This window comes from Aulonocara sp. 'chitande type north' Nkhata Bay, linkage group LG14 (assembly GCF_057382095.1).
Source record: "Aulonocara sp. 'chitande type north' Nkhata Bay isolate Kocher_YH1m ecotype deep benthic linkage group LG14, A_spYH_male_GT1.1, whole genome shotgun sequence".
Lineage (NCBI taxonomy): Eukaryota > Metazoa > Chordata > Actinopteri > Cichliformes > Cichlidae > Aulonocara > Aulonocara sp. 'chitande type north' Nkhata Bay.
The window spans coordinates 21,541,582-21,559,238 of NC_141357.1; the positions used below are offsets into that span (position 1 = coordinate 21,541,582).

A 17,657-nucleotide genomic window follows, 5' to 3' on the forward strand; every position below is an offset into this window, starting at 1 on the left:
GGGGGGGGGGGGCACTAGCCACCCCCCTAAATTTCATGACTGAGTCTGCTAGGCCTCATCCATGACTTAAAGTCATAAATAAAATGCACCCTTTTGCTGTGCGCGTGTGTCACTGTTGCCTTTTGAAGTATTTTTAATTGATTATCAGAGTAATATTACAGCAGACATTGGCTAGACATTAGAGCTGTGCATCATACCATCAGCAGGCTTTTATGTGACAAAAAAAGTGATAATAACGATATAGCAACATTTAAATTCTTTTTCATTCATTTAAAGCACTTCAATTCCCTAGTGCGCGCACAACAAAACAAGCAGTGTGTCAGCCTCTGATGGTAATTAGTACCTAAAAAGGGACCTACTTCAACAACCTCCAACAAGACACAGTACTTTTCAAGACATGCAAGAAACCAGTTCCCACTAAAAGGGTTAAAGCAAACTTGTTTCACCACTTCAGGCAAAAGCACACCATTGAATACAACCAGGTTATGACAGCATACAGGGAGTGCAGAATAGGCAAGTTGTATTTTTGAGGAATAATTTTATTATTGAACAACAACCATGTTCTCAATGAACCCAAAAAACTCATTAATATCAAAGCTGAATGTTTTTGGAAGTAGTTTTTAGTTTGTTTTTAGTTTTAGCTATTTTAGGGGGATATCTGTGTGTGCATGTGACTATTACAGCTTGGAGTAAGACAACATGCATGAAGAGGATGATGTGGACAAAATACTCATTTGCCTAATAATTCTGCACTCCCTGTACAAGGATAAGATCACATCTGGTGATGTGTGACCCAGAAGTAAACAAATCACTCATCGACACTGGAGCGTTTGCTTTTTACACTCCACATGACATAAGTGCAAACGGTGGATAGAATTACTGATGCAGCTACATATTGTTTTGCCAATGATATGATATCAATCCAGGTGGTGGAAAAGGAGCAACTGGTTAAAAAACTCGACCAAAGATTGACATCGCAGGGAGGAAATATTTTTCAATTTCAGTTTTATTATGTGACATCGCAGGCTTGTGAAGAGTTACTGTAATTGCTACTGCTGCTGCTGGCACCTCCTGGCAATAAATTCACACTTTGAATTAGGTTGTCAGTCATCAATGACAACAACTCACTGGAAGAGAAGGATGGGAAATGCCCTTAATCCTGTTTGCACTAATAATAAAAACAACTACAGATTGGGATTAAACAAAACAAAAACAAAACAGGTGACTGAAGAAGACAAACCCTCGGTACATCATGGGAATCCCCCAGCAGCCTAAACCTACTGCAAGAAACTAAGGGAGGATTCAGGGTCACCTCATCCAACCCTAACTATATGCTTTAGCAAAAAGGAACATTTTAAGACTAATCTTAAAACAGAGAGGGTATCCGTCTCCTCAGTTGAAAATGGAAGCTGGTTTCACAGAAGACGGGCCTGAAAGCTGAAGGCTCTGCCTGCCATTCTACTTTTAATAAAATAACTAAATAAGTCCAGAGTCTGCGAGCGAAGAGCTCTAATGGCGTGATATGGTAATAAAGTCATTAAGATAAGATGGGGCCTGATTATTCAAGACCTTGTATGTGAGGAGCAGGATTTTGAATTCGATTCTGGATTTTTACAGGGAGCCATTGAAGAGAAGCCAGTATAGGAGAAATATGCTTTCTTTCTAGTCCCTGTCAGTATTCTTACTACAGCAGTTTGAATCAACTGAAAGCTTTCAGGAAGTTTTAAGGACATCCTGATCCTAGAAGTAATGAATGAACTAGTTTTTTCAGCATCACTCTGAGACAGGATGTTTCTAATTTTGGGCGTTTCTAGTTTTGAAGATATTGCGCAAATGGAAGAAAGCACTCCCACATATTTATTTAATATGCACATTAAGGACATATCTGGTTCAGATTCCTCACAGTGTTACTGGAGGCCAAGGTAATGCATCTGGTTAGATACCATATTTCTATATTTTTAAGCCCGAGTACAATAACCTCTGTTTTATCTGAATTATCTGAAGCAGAAAACCAGAGGTCATACAGGTCTTTATGTCTTTAAGACATTTCTATTTTAAGACATCTGGCTTCATGGATAGATAAAGTGGGGTGTCATCTGCATAGCAGTGACAATGTATGCTATGCCTTCTAATGATATTGCCTAAGAGAAGCATTTATAATGAAAACAGAATTGGTCCAAGCACTGAACCCTGTGGAACACCATAATTAGGTAACACTTTATGCAATCTGTAACCTCAGTGTGTAAAGAGGACTCTCCACTTACATGAACAAATTGGTGTCAATTAGATAGATACAATTCAACCACTGCAGAGCAGTACCTTTAATACCTACAGCATGCTCCAATTGCTGTAATAAAATATCATGTTCAACAGCACTGAGCGCTGCACTGAGGTCTAGCAGGACAAGCACAGAGATGAGTCCACATTTTGTACTGCTTTCAATTTCTGTGCGCACAGCGCGATCATACACTCGGTATGACAGACAGACGCTTCTGGAGCTACGTTCGTCAGCCAGTTCGGACTTTACAGCGGGTTTCGACTCCGTGGACGCTCTGCTGCCTGGGATCCTTTGTTTACTTGCGCGACATAGAGGGAAAACAAAGAGGGGGAAACGCGGAGTTTTGTGCCGAATGCGACAGAGAAACAGCAAGCCACCTCTCCCCAGCATCCTGCTCGCGAATCTCCAGTCTCTGGACAACAAACTTGACGAGCTGCGTGCACAGATTAAACACCAACAAGACATCAGGAACTGCTGCGTTCTGGCCTTCACAGAGACATGGCTGGAGCCCAGCGTCCCCGACTGCGCCATCACGCCGGATGGATTCAGTGTTTACCGGGGAGACCGAACGAAGGACTCAGGCAAGAAAAGGGGAGGAGGGGTGTGCTTTATGGTTAACTCCTTGTGGGCTAGAGATGTGTGTATCTTAAAAACTTACTGCTCTCAGAGCCTCGAGCTGCTGACCATTAAAGTCAGGCCTTTTTACCTCCCGAGGGAGTTCAGCTCAGTTCTCCTCTCAGCTGTTTACATTCCTCCACACGCTAATAAAGCTACGGCTATGGACGAACTGTATGACATCATTACTGGACTCGAGAACAAAAATCCAGAAGCTGCCTTTATTGTGCTGGGTGACTTCAACAGAGCCAACATGAAGAAGGTTCTCCCCAAATACTATCAGCACATCTCCTTCCCCACAAGAGGTGATCAAACATTGGACCACTGTTACACTCCATTCAAAGAGTGCTACAAACCCCTCCCCCGCCCAGCTTTTGGTAAGGCAGACCATTGTTCTGCTGCTGCCTGCATACAGACAAAGACTGAAATAGGAAAAACCAGCTTCCAGGGTTATTTACAAATGGGACAGTGAGGCTGAGGAGGTCCTGCAGGACTGCTTTGACACAACTGACTGGCAGATATTTGTGGATGCAGCTGATGGCAACATCAATGGCACAGACTCTGTCATTGGATATATTGGAAAGTGTATGGATGATACCATCACAAAAACCACTGTCCGCATATATCCAAATCAGAAACCCTGGGTAAATAAAGACGTTCGCGCCAAGCTAAAAGTGCGGACCTCTGCCTTTAACTCCGGGGATGCTGATGCATATAAAGCAGCCAGGTACGACCTCTGAAAGTCCATAAAAAAGGCCAGAAAGGACTACAGGGAAAAAATGGAGTCCAGCTACCACAGCTTTGACACCAGGCGACTGTGGAATGGACTGCGCTGCATCACTGACTACAAGAAGGTCAACACAGGCAGTGTTCAGCCCACTGCATCTCTTGCAGACGAGCTTAACAACTTCTATGCTCGTTTTGACGCAGACAACAGAGAGCAGATCCTCTACCCTCAGGAGGACAGTGAGGCTGCAACTTTAACTCTGAAAACAGAAGCTGTGAGATGGACCTTTAAAAAGGTAAATCCTCACAAAGCTCCAGGACCGGACGGCATCCCAGGCCGGCTACTCAGAGTGTGTGCAGACGAGCTGGCAGAGGTGTTCACCAACATCTTCAACCTCTCCCTGAGGCAGTCAGTGGTCCCCACGTCCCTCAAAGCATCCACCATCATTCCCGTTCCCAAAAAATCAGTGGTCTCCTGTCTGAATGACTACCGTCCTGTTGCACTGACATCCGTCATCATGAAGTGCCTGGAGCGGCTGGTGAAAGGTCACATCTGCTCCTCCCTCCCTGACACACTGGACCCTCTTCAGTTTGCCTATCGGACAAACAGAGCCACAGAGGATGCCATCGCCCTGGCAACGCACACCACCCTCACTCACCTGGAGAAAGGGAATACATATGCAAGGATGCTCTTCATCGACTACAGCTCGGCATTTAACACCATCATCCCCTCGAAACTTGCCACGAAGCTCGTCGACCTTGGGCTGGGAACACCAATCTGCAGATGGATTCTAAACTTCCTCACAAACAGGCCCCAGGTGGTGAAAGTTGGTAAGCACACCTCCTCATCACTCATCCTAAACACAGGTACGCCACAGGGTTGTGTGCTTAGCCCCCTCCTATATTCCCTGTTCACACACGACTGTGTTGCTAAACAAAAGTCCAACATCATCATCAAGTTTGCGGCTGACACAACCATCATAGGCCTCATCACAGACAATGATGAGACGGCCTATAGAGAGGAGGTGATGGCACTGTACGAGTGGTGCCTGGAAAATAACCTGACTCTCAACATCAGCAAAACTAGAGAGATGATAGTGGACTACCGGAAACGACCAGTCAGAGAACACCAGCCCATCCACATCAACAGTGTCAAGGTCGGAAGGGTCAGCAGCTTCAAATTCCTTGGAGTCAACATCATTGAGGACTTCTCCTGGACCCTTCACACAGACACTGCTATCAGGAAAGCTCGCCAGCGGCTTTACTTCCTGAGGAGGCTGAGGAAGTTTAGCATGAATGCCAACATCACCTCAAATTTTTACAGGTGTGCAATTGAGAGCTTGCTGACGAGCTGCATCACAGTTTGGTACAGAAGCTGCTCTGCCAGCAGCCGTAAATCACTACAGAGGGTGTTGAAGGCAGTAGAGCACATCATTTAGTCATCTTTTCTCTTTTACCATGTCTCTCTAATATTTTGCTCCTTACTATTTTTCTATTTTTTTTTTATTATTTTTTTTATTATATTTTCTCCTACTGTATTATGCTGCTGAGTGACTGCTGCTCGTCAAACACATTTCATTGCAATGTTGACCCTGTGCTAACTTGCATATGACAAATAAAACTGAAAACTGAAACTGAACTGTCAGAGGCCATAAGAAGATCATTTGTAACCTTCACTAAAGCTGTTTCTGTGCAGTGATGAGCTCTGAAACCTGACTGAAACTCTTCAAATAAACCATTCCTCTGCAGATGATCACTTATTTGTTTTCCAACTACACTTTCAAGAATCTTTGAGATAAAAGGAAGGTTAGAAACTGGTCTATAATTACAATTGAAGAAAAAGAGTCTAAATAAATATCAGTTGTATGGAAAGTAGCTGTACATAATGTTACATCTGTGAGATGGTTGCAAGTAATTTTTTCTGTTATGGCTAAAATATTAACAAGACAACCTATGTGGGAGTAGCGTTCAGGTAGCTGTTAGCTCATTAACATCTTTTAACTGTAAAACCAGTCTGGCCTTATGTAACATCAGTAAATCCTTTCATTTAAGTGTGCATGAGCGATAATATTAACTGCTGAAGCTTAAGAGCAACTTGTAGTCACTCCTCCCTACAATTGCATAGCAAAGAAACAGTAACTTGAAAGGATGAATGTATTGGTTGCTGCTACAACACTTAATTAGGGAAAAACGAATTCACTTTCAAGCTTCTCGTTGATTTATGTGCCGTACCATATTTATTATATATGTCTTGTGTCATTAGAAAGCCCAGTCCCTTAGAGTAAGGGTAGAAAATATTGCCTTGTATCTCTCCATCCCACAGCGTTGACCTGGTTAAGTACACACTAATATAATCAGACCTGGAAACATCAATCACTCCAGTAAAAACCCCACAGCAATCAATAACACAGCAGGCTGTCTGACTGTTATCTAGCCAACACGTTTCTCTGCTTTTATGCCTCTGCTTTTTCTTCATTACTTTTCCTTGGTTTCAATTTATCCTTCTTTCTCTGAGCTTCCAGTTTTTCTATAAAAATGTCCGGTCGAAGCCGTACAACAATCAGTGCTCAGCTGCAGAAATAGAAACGCAACTGCTCTTAAAAAGTCTGACTTGTCCAAAAAAACCCAGAACCCAAACAGACACTGAAAAAAGCGAAAAGACCACTTCCAATAAAAAGTTGTCAATAAAAAAGTCGAGAACAAAATAATATATATATATATATATAAACGATATAAAAGCATGAAAGGCCTATACAAAATTACTAAAGGAAATTCTATGTGCCATCTTTTGCACACCACAGCAAAACAGCCGTATAAAGCTATGAGTTTGAAGCTATAAAGAAATGCAGACTTTTAAAGCAGCCTCTTATTCCCAAGCCATGAGGAGTCTGGTTGCAGACTGATAATGTCAGTGGAGGAAAAACACTTTTACATATGCACAAGCAAGTGCGCACACACAGGCTGCCAGGTGCACTGGTGGGTGTTGTTCACATTCAGCTTCAGACACCACAGTGGAGTTTCCACTTTCTAAAACCTCAGGGTGTTCAAGATGTCTTCAGACAGCCCCTCCTCGCTTTCCTCTGCTGTTTTCTTATCCTTCTAAAACTTGCTCTCCTGAGCACAGCAAACTGGCAGCTGAGATATAATTCTCTCACCGCGGCTGTGAAGTCCGTTTTGAAGAAGAGCCGCCGACGCCCTGACAATATTCGTTAAAAATACTGGGTCATTAGAAAAGAGGCCAGGTCACGTTAATTTTTCATAAAGCCACTGCGACAAAACCGTTTTGCTCTTTACAACAAATACAAATACGCCCAAGTTGGAAAAAGAAAGAAGGAGTACACATAAACTCTGAGAAATGGGGTCAGATCTCGTGTCTCTGTCTGCAAATTCATGTGCACATGCCTCAGTGCCTCTGAGCCTGTGTGCCAGTAAATCTGCCTCCGTGTCTGCTTTTATCAGCCGGCACTATGTGCACTATGTTGAATTTTTACCAATACGTATGTGAGTGGATATGAAAGCACTCAGTGACACAAGGGTACTCTGAAAGAAAACTGAAAAGGATGGCCGAGGGTGCTGCAGCTGAAAAAGTCAGAAAATGACTCTTCCAAAGAGGAACGTGTGGCAGGCATTAAGGACAAAAAAAGGGGACTGAGCTGGGATGTAAATATTGAGAAGTTAGGATTTTCAAAAGATTCGATTTTAAAATGAGGAATAAGACGGATTTACTGAACTCTGTGAGCATATTAGGAGCATTTTGACTAATTAAATAAATAATTCATTAACACCAAAGGGCATTTAATTATTTCCTAGTGGTATAACAACCACCTGTATGAAACAAACCAAGTGGAAAAACAAGAATATAATCCGAAAATCTTTTGTATAAATGAGCGCCAGAAGCAGTTAGTGTTAGATTTTTATGCAGCTTTACAAAAAAATGAAAACCAGATGTTGAAACAATGTTTCAGGTCATTGCTCCTGATTTGCAGCACTGTTTATCTTGCACCTTGCGTACTTGTGTTTGTGTGGTTGGAGTACAGGGTGAATAAAAATGTTCAGTATGTGTGATTTCTATCACTTGAGACAAACCTTCAAAGACAAACAAGCATAAGTTAAGCTGCTGTGTGAGTCCAGCTCATTGATGCTCGCGTCTTCTCTTTACGATCACACCGGATTCGAGCATTAGCTCCTGGTTTGAATCAGGTGCTCAATGCTTCTTGAGAAGTTTCTTCAAAAACTTTAACGTATACCCACCCATCGGTCTGGCACTGAGACACTTCACAACCTGCGGTGTAGCTCTAGAAACACAGCAGCTACACGATCACAATGGATGTCAAGAGGGAACACTAAGAATTGATGCTATAGAACAGAAAAGAGATTAATCTTTTTATTTTTTGGTTTGTTTGTGTTTTGCTGGATGATGCTCTACTGCACTTCAGGACAGAGAGGAAATGCAATACCACACATAATATAAAACAATTTTATCTCCAGGTAACAAAGAATTGGTTTTTCTATTGCATCACCGCGACGGTGTAAAGACATTTTCACTAAGACCTCAACAGTGCCTGTAACAAACTCAATCAATAATTGCAAACACATGGCTTGTGGCCCTGCAGTAAAGTGATAATCAATTCTGCGACTGTAGTTTTTATTTTTATTTTTTCTGGAGCTGTTTGTGAAATTAAAGTGGGGAAGGTGACAGCTATATGTAATGAGACTGCTCTGTAAGGCCCAGGTGGACACGTCAAAAGTTGCATTAAAAAACAAGCTGAAAACGAACGGAGGAGAGCATCCTTAAAGCGTCTGCACAAGTGCACACAAACGCACACATTCTCCCAGGCCGGCGGTACAGGTAAGGAATTCTTATAGAGGCTTTCAGCTGTGGCTCGTCTGCCGCCCACAAGCGAGATAACAGCGACACAGCAATCACACCATGATGAATGAGCTGTGATAGGCACTGAAAATTGCTCCTTGGTGGCTTCCGAAGTTTGGTCCAGGGACTCTATATATCCAAAGTGAAATCAAAGCTTTGCGCTCAGCCAATTCTTTCTTTCACAGCCTCTTTCTGTTGTGAAAACATTGTCTCATTTGTACTCCAACTCAACACGCACACATCTCTACAGTCCCCTGATGCCGTTCCCTCCTGTGCAAAATGAACCGTTCCGTTTGAATCCCTATCAGTCTCAATGAGACCACTGAGTTGTTCTTTGGCGAAATATGGCAATATGTCCTTCCCCTATTCCCAAGGATTGCAGCTGATAAGCCAGTTACAACAACACAGTGGGCCAATTGTTTCTGCTTACAGGGCTACTCTGTGCCTTATCATCTGATTCATCAGCGAGGAGGAGGAGGAGGAGGAGTTGAGCGAGTCATGTCTGTGTTCTGTGTTGTATTCAATGAGTGAGTGAATGACGTGCTGCTGACTAACAATCTGAATCTTTGTATTGTGTTTTTTTTGGATTCTTTTTATTTCCTCTTGTGTGTTTCTATTAATTTTACCTCCTGTCATCGGCTTTCTCCTCTTCTTTGTTTGCCCCGTCCTTTTTAGTTTCACCTCTGTCTTCTGTTCCAGTTAGTTGTAATGAGAATTTATAGTTTCTCAGTCTAGTTTATCCACTTGATCAGCTAAAAGTGTCTCAGTGCTCTAGCACGTTTATTCTCATCACTTTTTGTTCTGGCCGAGTTTCCCTGGACTGATGCTGTATTCAGTTTGCCTCAGAAATTGGTTATCAGTGCTGGACGTGACGTCACTCCTGAGTTGAGTGCATTCCAGTAGTCCAGTAGGAAAAGGTTTTGCTCATTAGGCACAGCACTAGCAGTACAGTGCAATACTTTCTTTCGTACTTAAAGATACAGCTGTAGCAGGTTCATGGAGAAATACACAACATTAGTGATACAGATAGCAAGTTTTAGAGTTTTACTAATGTTTTGTGAGCTAATGCTATCTTGGACTGTGAAGTCAGGGTTACTGGGGATGCTCTGACTTTCCCAGTTGAAAGTCATGAGTCAGGCACAGGAGGCACAGGCATGTGGGCACATGATTGAAAGAATGAAAGCAGAACCTTTATTAAATATAACCACGCTGAAACTCACTAAGGGCTAATGGGGACCTAAACACACCTGAACTAAATCAGAGTAACGAAGCAAGAGAAGGAAGCTTAACACAATGAAGGAGAGACGGAGAACTACCAGAAAAAAGATGGGACATAACCAAACATCCAACACAGAGATGGAAACTTGACAACAAAACACAGAATAACTGAAGCAAACTAAAGCCATGAAGTAAAGCTAGGCAGCGACATTAATTGACCTACAAATGCAAGATTAGCACAGGCAAAACAGCGCAACCTGCAAAAGTAATAAAACAAAAGTTCAGGAATAATACATGATGTTGTATTATTTATATTACATAACCGTTTGTTTGGCTCCTTAGCAAGGTACAGCACTAGCAGCTGGTTGGACACATTCATGTTACTGCCACATTAGAGGACACTGTGGAATATCTGTGGATATCACACATTTGATGTGACAGTCTGTCCATTTTGGTGAGGCCAATTTGCAGAAAACACACTAAAGTAGGTATTTTGTCATTTTCACAGGTTAGAGTAGTTGTTTTTTAATTAAAGGATCACACAATATTATTCAAAAAAGGACGTTTATTAAAAAGCTGAACATAGGAGCTCTGATTTGAATCAGCTGAACAAACTAAAGGCATAGTTAGTTAGTTAAGTAGTTGGGACTGGTTACCTTACTGGTCCTACGGATCCAGGTGCACATTTGTTCTGACCGACTTCAGTGGCTGAGTAAGCTATGGTTGCTAGATCAAGACTAGCAACCTTAAAATGGACATCCCAGAAACGTTCCTTACCTGGATAATCGAACAAAATCTTGCACAAATAGACAGTTTGTCTTTTAACAGATACAGGAAAGTTTGAAACTTTTTTTGAATAATTGATAGAATTACTGATCTAGCTGAATTTTTGATTTTTTTTTACAAAAACTCACCATTTTTATTGAAACCAGATTGATAAACGACCCCATACTATGTGACAACATTGTGACAACATTGTGACAACATTGTGACAAAGTGTCAGAGTGTCGCTGATGGTTAATTACATTTTATTACAATTGCCTGGAAAAATGAAGGGGATACCAATTTTGAGCGACCACCTTAAACTTCGATTTATTGAAGGAAAAGTTACTGAAAGATTTTTCAGTGATCACCAATTCATGCAGGAGTACAAAGTCTGACAACCAACCAGTCTGCTGTGCAGTGCAATGCTATTTCTTTTTCTTATTTCTTTTGCACTTAAAAACACAGCTGTAGCACATTCATGGTTAGAGCCTGATCTTTGTGTATGACTTACACAAATGGTCTCAAATAGAAAACAGTGGGTGTACAGTTCATATGCAGTACATATCATTTACATATGCATTTTACAGTTTTACTTATGTTTATGTGAACTGCTGAACTCAGGTAAAGTTCGTGTTTTTGGCCTGCTCCAGCTTTCTGAGTTGGAAGTCACGTGTTTTGTGAAAAATGTGGATCTAAAATGCAGATCTGAGGCTCAGAATTTAAAGAACAAAAAGGGAACCTTTGTTAAGGTGAAGCAGGTAGTCCAGCAGGCAGCAGAAAACCAAATCCAAACAGGGGATTGTTGAAGGAAGACTCATAGACAATGCAACACCAACAAAGAACTAAGGCAAAGTGACGCTTTAAAAACACACAGAGATGAGATGCAAACTAAGAATTGACATTCACAGCAAAAACTCCAGTGTTAATTTAACACTGGAGTTTTTGCTGTGTAGAATAAATAATAAATAATACTAGAAAGTCCACAAATGAAAAATGACCATGACAAGTGTGATTTGAAGGGGTGTTCCAGTCCAAAGTCCTGACTGAAAACTCAAAAATGACAGCAAACTTCAGATAAACGCTTGGCGGACCCAAACCCTGGGAGAGGTGATGAGCAGTAGTAGTCAAACGAACGCACCATAACTCTTTAGTCCATTAAAACTGTTGCATTTAGGTCCTACTTCTTGGAACATTGTGACGGTTTCAACTTGGACTTATTTTTCACTTCTGGAGTTCCCCAACATGCATTAATATCAAAGCTGCTGGAAAATACAACACAGGGGTGCTTATAGAGAACCGTACATTATTCTCAAAAGGTTTGGAAAAGACTTAAATATCCTCTCAAGTAATTAAAGTAGGTATATAATTACTGAAGGTTAATTTAGCACTGTTCAAAATGTGCAATAGCAACTGAGCTTCTGTACTGTTAAATAAATGTCATAGTTCAGGCGTTCTGCACACTGTATGACATGAATGACACGGGGAAAGGTTTTGCTGGTTTTGCCTGCAGCTTTTCAGTTCACCATTCCTCTTTTGAAATATCTACTGCGAAATCTGCGACATCCATTTTTATGCATGACTCACTGTTAATCATGTTGATATACTCATATGTAATAACCACGGGTTGATAAAGTCAGAGGCATTTGAAGATTATAAGACTCAGCATGTTTGAAGTTGAGTGCTTTTCAGATTGCTGAAGCATCCTCCCTCATACCTGCAGAGGCCGTATATGTTAACTGTATGAAGGCGACAGCCTGACTTATGCCGCCCACTTCCTCGAGTCTCCAAGTGGCAAAAAGTGCATCAGTTAAACTTCTGTCTCTAGGTCTTTTTGACAAACCTTTTTCCCCACACAGCTAATCTTTTATTTATTTACCGTGCAACTAAGCGCATCTTAAATGCTTTTATGGAGAGACTTATGTTAGATTTGTATTGTTGGATTGTCATTTATGCTTAGAAATATATATTTATATATGCTTAGAAGTATATAATCATTTGTAACTTACTGCAAATACTTACCAATATCCTCATTTACAGATCATTGCAACGAGACGACAAAAATGCAGAGGGGACAGAACTTTTGGAGAGAGATAGCGAGGGTAGTCGGGCCATGATTGCAGGCATTTTCCGCACCTTCAAGCATGTCCGTGCAGACAAGCTATAAACTCTTTTCGCCTTAAGATATGGCTGGACAAAATGCCACATGTCAAAGCTCATTCTCTAGTTTATTAAATCTGTTTTCTGTTTGCGAAGTCTGTCATTCCATAGAGACGATTCCAGTCTGCCCTGCAGTAACTCAAGCTTTTCCCCTGCTTTCCCAGCATCCACCTTCTCACGTGCTCCTAATGCCATCTTTAACCCTGCAGTATTTATATTAATGCAGTTACATTTAATCGCTTCTATTCAACTGTTTTTTTTCTTGGACTTTGCTGTTGCTCAACAGCTGCCTGCAAAGATTCTAGTAAGGTGAATTGTACTTACATGTTTCTCAGCTGGGTGTTTCAGCACTAGATGTTTTACTGAGCTATAACAGCGTGAGACAGTTTGCCTAAAGCATGTTTTAGCTCTACTAATACAAGACTTGTCTAATTTGTCGGCCAAAAAAACTTGTGAGTTTCACAGAATTTTTGTGATTAGTCATTTTGAAATGTGTTTGGCCATTTGTGAAATAACGACAATCAGAGCAAGAGCACTGAGAGAAACTAGTTTCCTTGCTTTTTTTGTTTTTATATAATTTACTTGTGTTTAATCAATTAATTGATTAAATAAGTGAGTAATGAACCAGACACTTGATTTACTCAAGCACTGATTAAAAATAGTCCACATCAAGTGTATAATGAATGTTTTCATTGCAGGAAATATGTGTTTTTCTTTCTGAACTGTTTAAGGATTCTGATGAGTGATGATTGAACAAAGCAGATAAAGGAAGTTGCTCGAAACTGGCACTGCACCCCCCTCAAAACAAGTAGTTAGAGTAGTGAGAACTAGTGCTCACAGGGTCTATATTTACAACAAAGGCTGAGGATGGCTGACATGGTAAATTATTAGCTCCTGCTGATACACTCGGTACTCAGGGCAAAACAATTGAGCAGCATCAGATCCTCTGATCCCAAAAGGACTGACTGTGGAAGTGAAAACACAAAATGGCTTTTTGATATGGTAATTGTCTGTCAACTAGAGAATGTCAGCCACATGTAGATCAGTCTGAGCTGAGCTAATAAAATGGCACAGAATACTGATGCGTGTGTGTGTGTCAGTGCGCATACAGTCCTTACCAGTATTGTTGTGATGATAAGAGTCGTGTTGAAGAGGGTGTCCGTCACATTGATAGATGGAAGCTTTCTCTCCATGGACAGTCCATCTTCAGAGTGCCACAGGCCAATCTGCAAAGTGAGCGTGCGTGCACGCGCGCGCGCACACACACACACACACACACACACACACACACACACACACACACACACACACACACACACACACACACACACACACACACGCAAACAGATCACCTACTAAGACCATCAGTTGGAAAGGGCAACAGAAACAATCTATGCCTAATTCTCCCACTCTGTGTCTTGTCTTTAAAGGAGACTCAGTGTGACCTTCATAAAAGATTTGGGCCAGACAAAAAGCAGTGGACGGATCGCCACAGCCTGAGACTGTGTGACGGCAAAAGTTAGTGAGACGACCGAGAGAGAAACAGAAATAACACTCGTGGCTCCTGGAGGAGTGCACACAGGGCATGTGCTCAATCAAGAGGCAACAGAATGCATTCATTAAAGCAATTACCGGCAAATCCTATGGCACACAGCCACATTCTCATTACAGCTTGAGTGGGACTTCACACCTCCACCTCACACGGTGTCTTTCCTTTCAATCTGTTTCTGCCATCTCCTGTCTCGTTCATTTATTTACTCGACTCAAGGTTGCCAATCCTGAACTCTATGAGGAGAGTCTCTACAAAGGTTTGTAAATCAGCCTCATGCTGCACTGCTTTACTGGGACAGACATGGAAAACTATGGTGAAGGATTTTCTTGGGTTCTCTAAGCTGTTAAATTAAAAAGTGAAAAAAGAAAATCCAAGGTTCTGCATTAAAAGCGTTGTTAAACTTGACAATTTACTTTCTTCCTGTACTTACTATGGGAGTAATGTTGTGATACTCGTGACATTTATTTCACAAACTGTCATTTCATCCATATGACTGACGTTTGCATGCAGAAGGTAATCCTAAAATCAAAAAACGAGATGATGCGATCCTTTTTTTTTCAGTTGGTGTAATTTTTACTGACGCAGGTTATCTGTGGTTTAGATTTAATATGTGAGAGATAATTTAAGAGCTTTTCAAGCTCATCCTGCCTGCGATGTTTCCACACAGTCATTTATTGTTAAAACACTGTGTAACTGTTAGTTAGGGGAAAAGACGGCGCTTTCAGGATTTGAATAAATATTCCTAAAAACAACAGTTTAGATTCAGACTCTGTCAGTGACAAAGTATTGCACCTCCTCTCAAAGGCTGTAAACAAATTATATCTCTCAAAACAATAATCAGCTTCACCTAATTAAAAATATTATGTAGGAGGAGTGAATGAGAAAATATAGTACCTAATTCAGCGGTGACACATTGTTGGCAAAATATAGTCGCATTCCTTGAATGAGCGCTTTGATTGCTGAACATGGAATAAAACCCTTGAGAATATTCCTGCTGGTCGGAGTCAGACGAGAGAGGACGAGATGTCAAAGTGATTGAAGTGTGATTAAAAAAAAATCCAATAAACAGACTTCTTCAAGCTTGGCCCTGGTTTGTTTCAAGGCTAAATTGCCAAATTTCTCTTGAGATTTCAGGCCATTCGTGCTGATCTGTGCTACATTTGGAAGCCATTTAACTACTCTCCTAACACTGATAATGAATTCTGATGTGATATATATCTAAACTAGAAGTGAGAGCTCCCAGACTCAAAGATTTCCTTTGAGAGTATATGATCAAAGAGATCTTGCCTTCCATTTCCTCTGGTATACTTGTTGGGGAGAAACAGCACCTTGCTCTCACAAATAGACTACAGCTACCCAAACTGCCCGCACCAACGCACTGCACACTCTGCTACTGATGGCCTCGAGAAACAGAGGGGGGAGAAAATGTGAACATACTGCAGCATGACCAAAAAGGGGCCAGTGAAATATGCTGCTCAGCAATCAGCGTACACAATCAGCTGTCAGAGCCCGTGGAGGTGGTGGGATGTGGGAGTCTCTGGCTTGGCTAGGCTCAGCAGGTGTCACGAAAGGTCTGAGCATGGGGGTGACTAAGAGGGTAATGGGATGAGGTGGCACCGTGACTCTGGCCCAGGAAGTGTAGGTGGAGAGTGAGAGTAGCAGATGAGCAGGGGGAGAGGTAGCCAGGAAGGGAGAACAAACATATGCTGGAAGCGCAGGAACTGGCCGTTTGGTGGCCCTCCCCTCGACTCTGCTAACGCTAGGAGGAGATAAAGTGGAGATGTGCTCCCTGTGAGTCAGATTTCAGAAGAAGGCATATGCATGCATTAGCTAATGTAAGCAGGAACTCAAAACACACTGTGACATTTAACAAAGATGCTGAAAACGTTTAATGCTGTAATTATTCTTGAGACATTTTGCTATACATTACACTTTACTATTGGTTTATGCAGCAAAAAATGGTAGATTCTCATTATTTGGTATAAACTGGATGAAAAGATGAGAGCAAAGTGTCTAAAAGTTAGAGAGATGCTAATAAATAACTAATTAAAGTGATGAAGTATTAATCAGTGAGCACCACAGTCTGCTATTAATCTGCAGGCCAAGAGAGAACATCAGTAACCTTACGTGTCATTTCCCTCAATATGCATTTTCTAATAAGTGTGTAAGCTGAGTAAACTGTAAACCAGAGGGATCCCTAACCATTGCATGAATCCCGATGAAGTAACAATATTGAACCATTGCATAAAACGTCGTTATACACACAGCACAACCCAAGAAGCCATTAGACTCACAAGCTTTTATCGTGAAGAGAGGAAACAGCTCATTGCCATTCACCAGACTGTTTGTGTGCAACACAAGGGGCTGTATCCTGATGTTTCTCATATGCTGTGCCATTAATTTGGTATTTGCACTGCAGTTACTATAAATTAATACTGCACAGTGCATCCAGTGACTCTAGGAAATAAATTCAGGCTAAATTCGGGCTGCTGATGAAAAGCCTGCACCAGAAATGAGGAAGAACAGGATGTAAGAGAGAAGGGATTGGGTAAGAGCACAAGGAGAAGACACAGAGAGAGAGAGAGACACATAAAAAGATGCATGGGAATGTCAATCACTTACTGAGTGGGTGTGGTGATACTGGCGAATGGAAAGAAAAAAAAATATCAATGAGAAAGTATAAGAAGCAGCCACCTAGGGAGCCAGAACATGAAAAAGCGACAGCAACAGGGAGACTAAAAAGAGAGAGAAAGTTTGTGTTTGAGTGTGTGTGTGTGTGCACGCTGAGAGGAAGAGAGACACACAGAGAGACTGACAACGACACTCTGACACAGTGGAAGGACACGTCCTGTGAGGGTTTACCCACGGTTCATTCTGGAACCTGGAATTACAGCACGAGGAAAAGATTAGGGTGGCTGCTCACTGAAGCGTCAGCATTGGCTGATTTTCCTGTCAGAAAAATGCTGCATCCAATAGGGTGTAGCGAGACTGTGCCGTGACAGACACATCCATCATATATGAGAGAAGCAATAGTACCATTATCAAGCATAATGTCATATAGCCCACTTACACCGAGGCTAAAGCACTCAGGTGTCACAGCGGTTCAAATGAGTTTGGGACGACACTGAAATGTGTGGCTGCGTACTCGCGGGTGTGGGGCTGACGAATAGGACTATCCTCATGTCTGTACTGCGGATGCAAAGTATTCTCGCAGGAGATGGACTTACATGGCAGTATTTTGCTATCTAGGCCTGAAGAAAATATGCTGAAGTAGATGCAGTTTCTGCCTATCAGCGGACATTTCCACCAGTTGAATCAGCAACTAGCTGCTGGTAAAAACAGCGGGTAGTTATATTTAGAGCGTGCTCACTCTGCTTCACAACAATTGCATTGTTCAAACGAAGTACCGGCGTTCTGTGTTTGTGTGTGCAACTGTTATGCATGTTTTCTCTGTGGAATAGTGAGTGGGAAAAGTT

The 17,657-nt window shown here is 41.7% G+C and overlaps 1 protein-coding gene across 1 annotated transcript in view; it reads right to left on the reverse strand.

Moving 5' to 3' along the window:
* grik4 (glutamate receptor, ionotropic, kainate 4) overlaps window positions 1–17,657 on the reverse strand; it is a 362,254-nt gene that overhangs the window by 26,021 nt on the left and 318,576 nt on the right. The window contains exon 12 of the mRNA XM_086261523.1: window positions 13,748–13,855. Coding sequence (XP_086117649.1) covers window positions 13,748–13,855 — 108 coding nt within the window. The remainder of the gene's footprint in view (window positions 1–13,747; window positions 13,856–17,657) is intronic.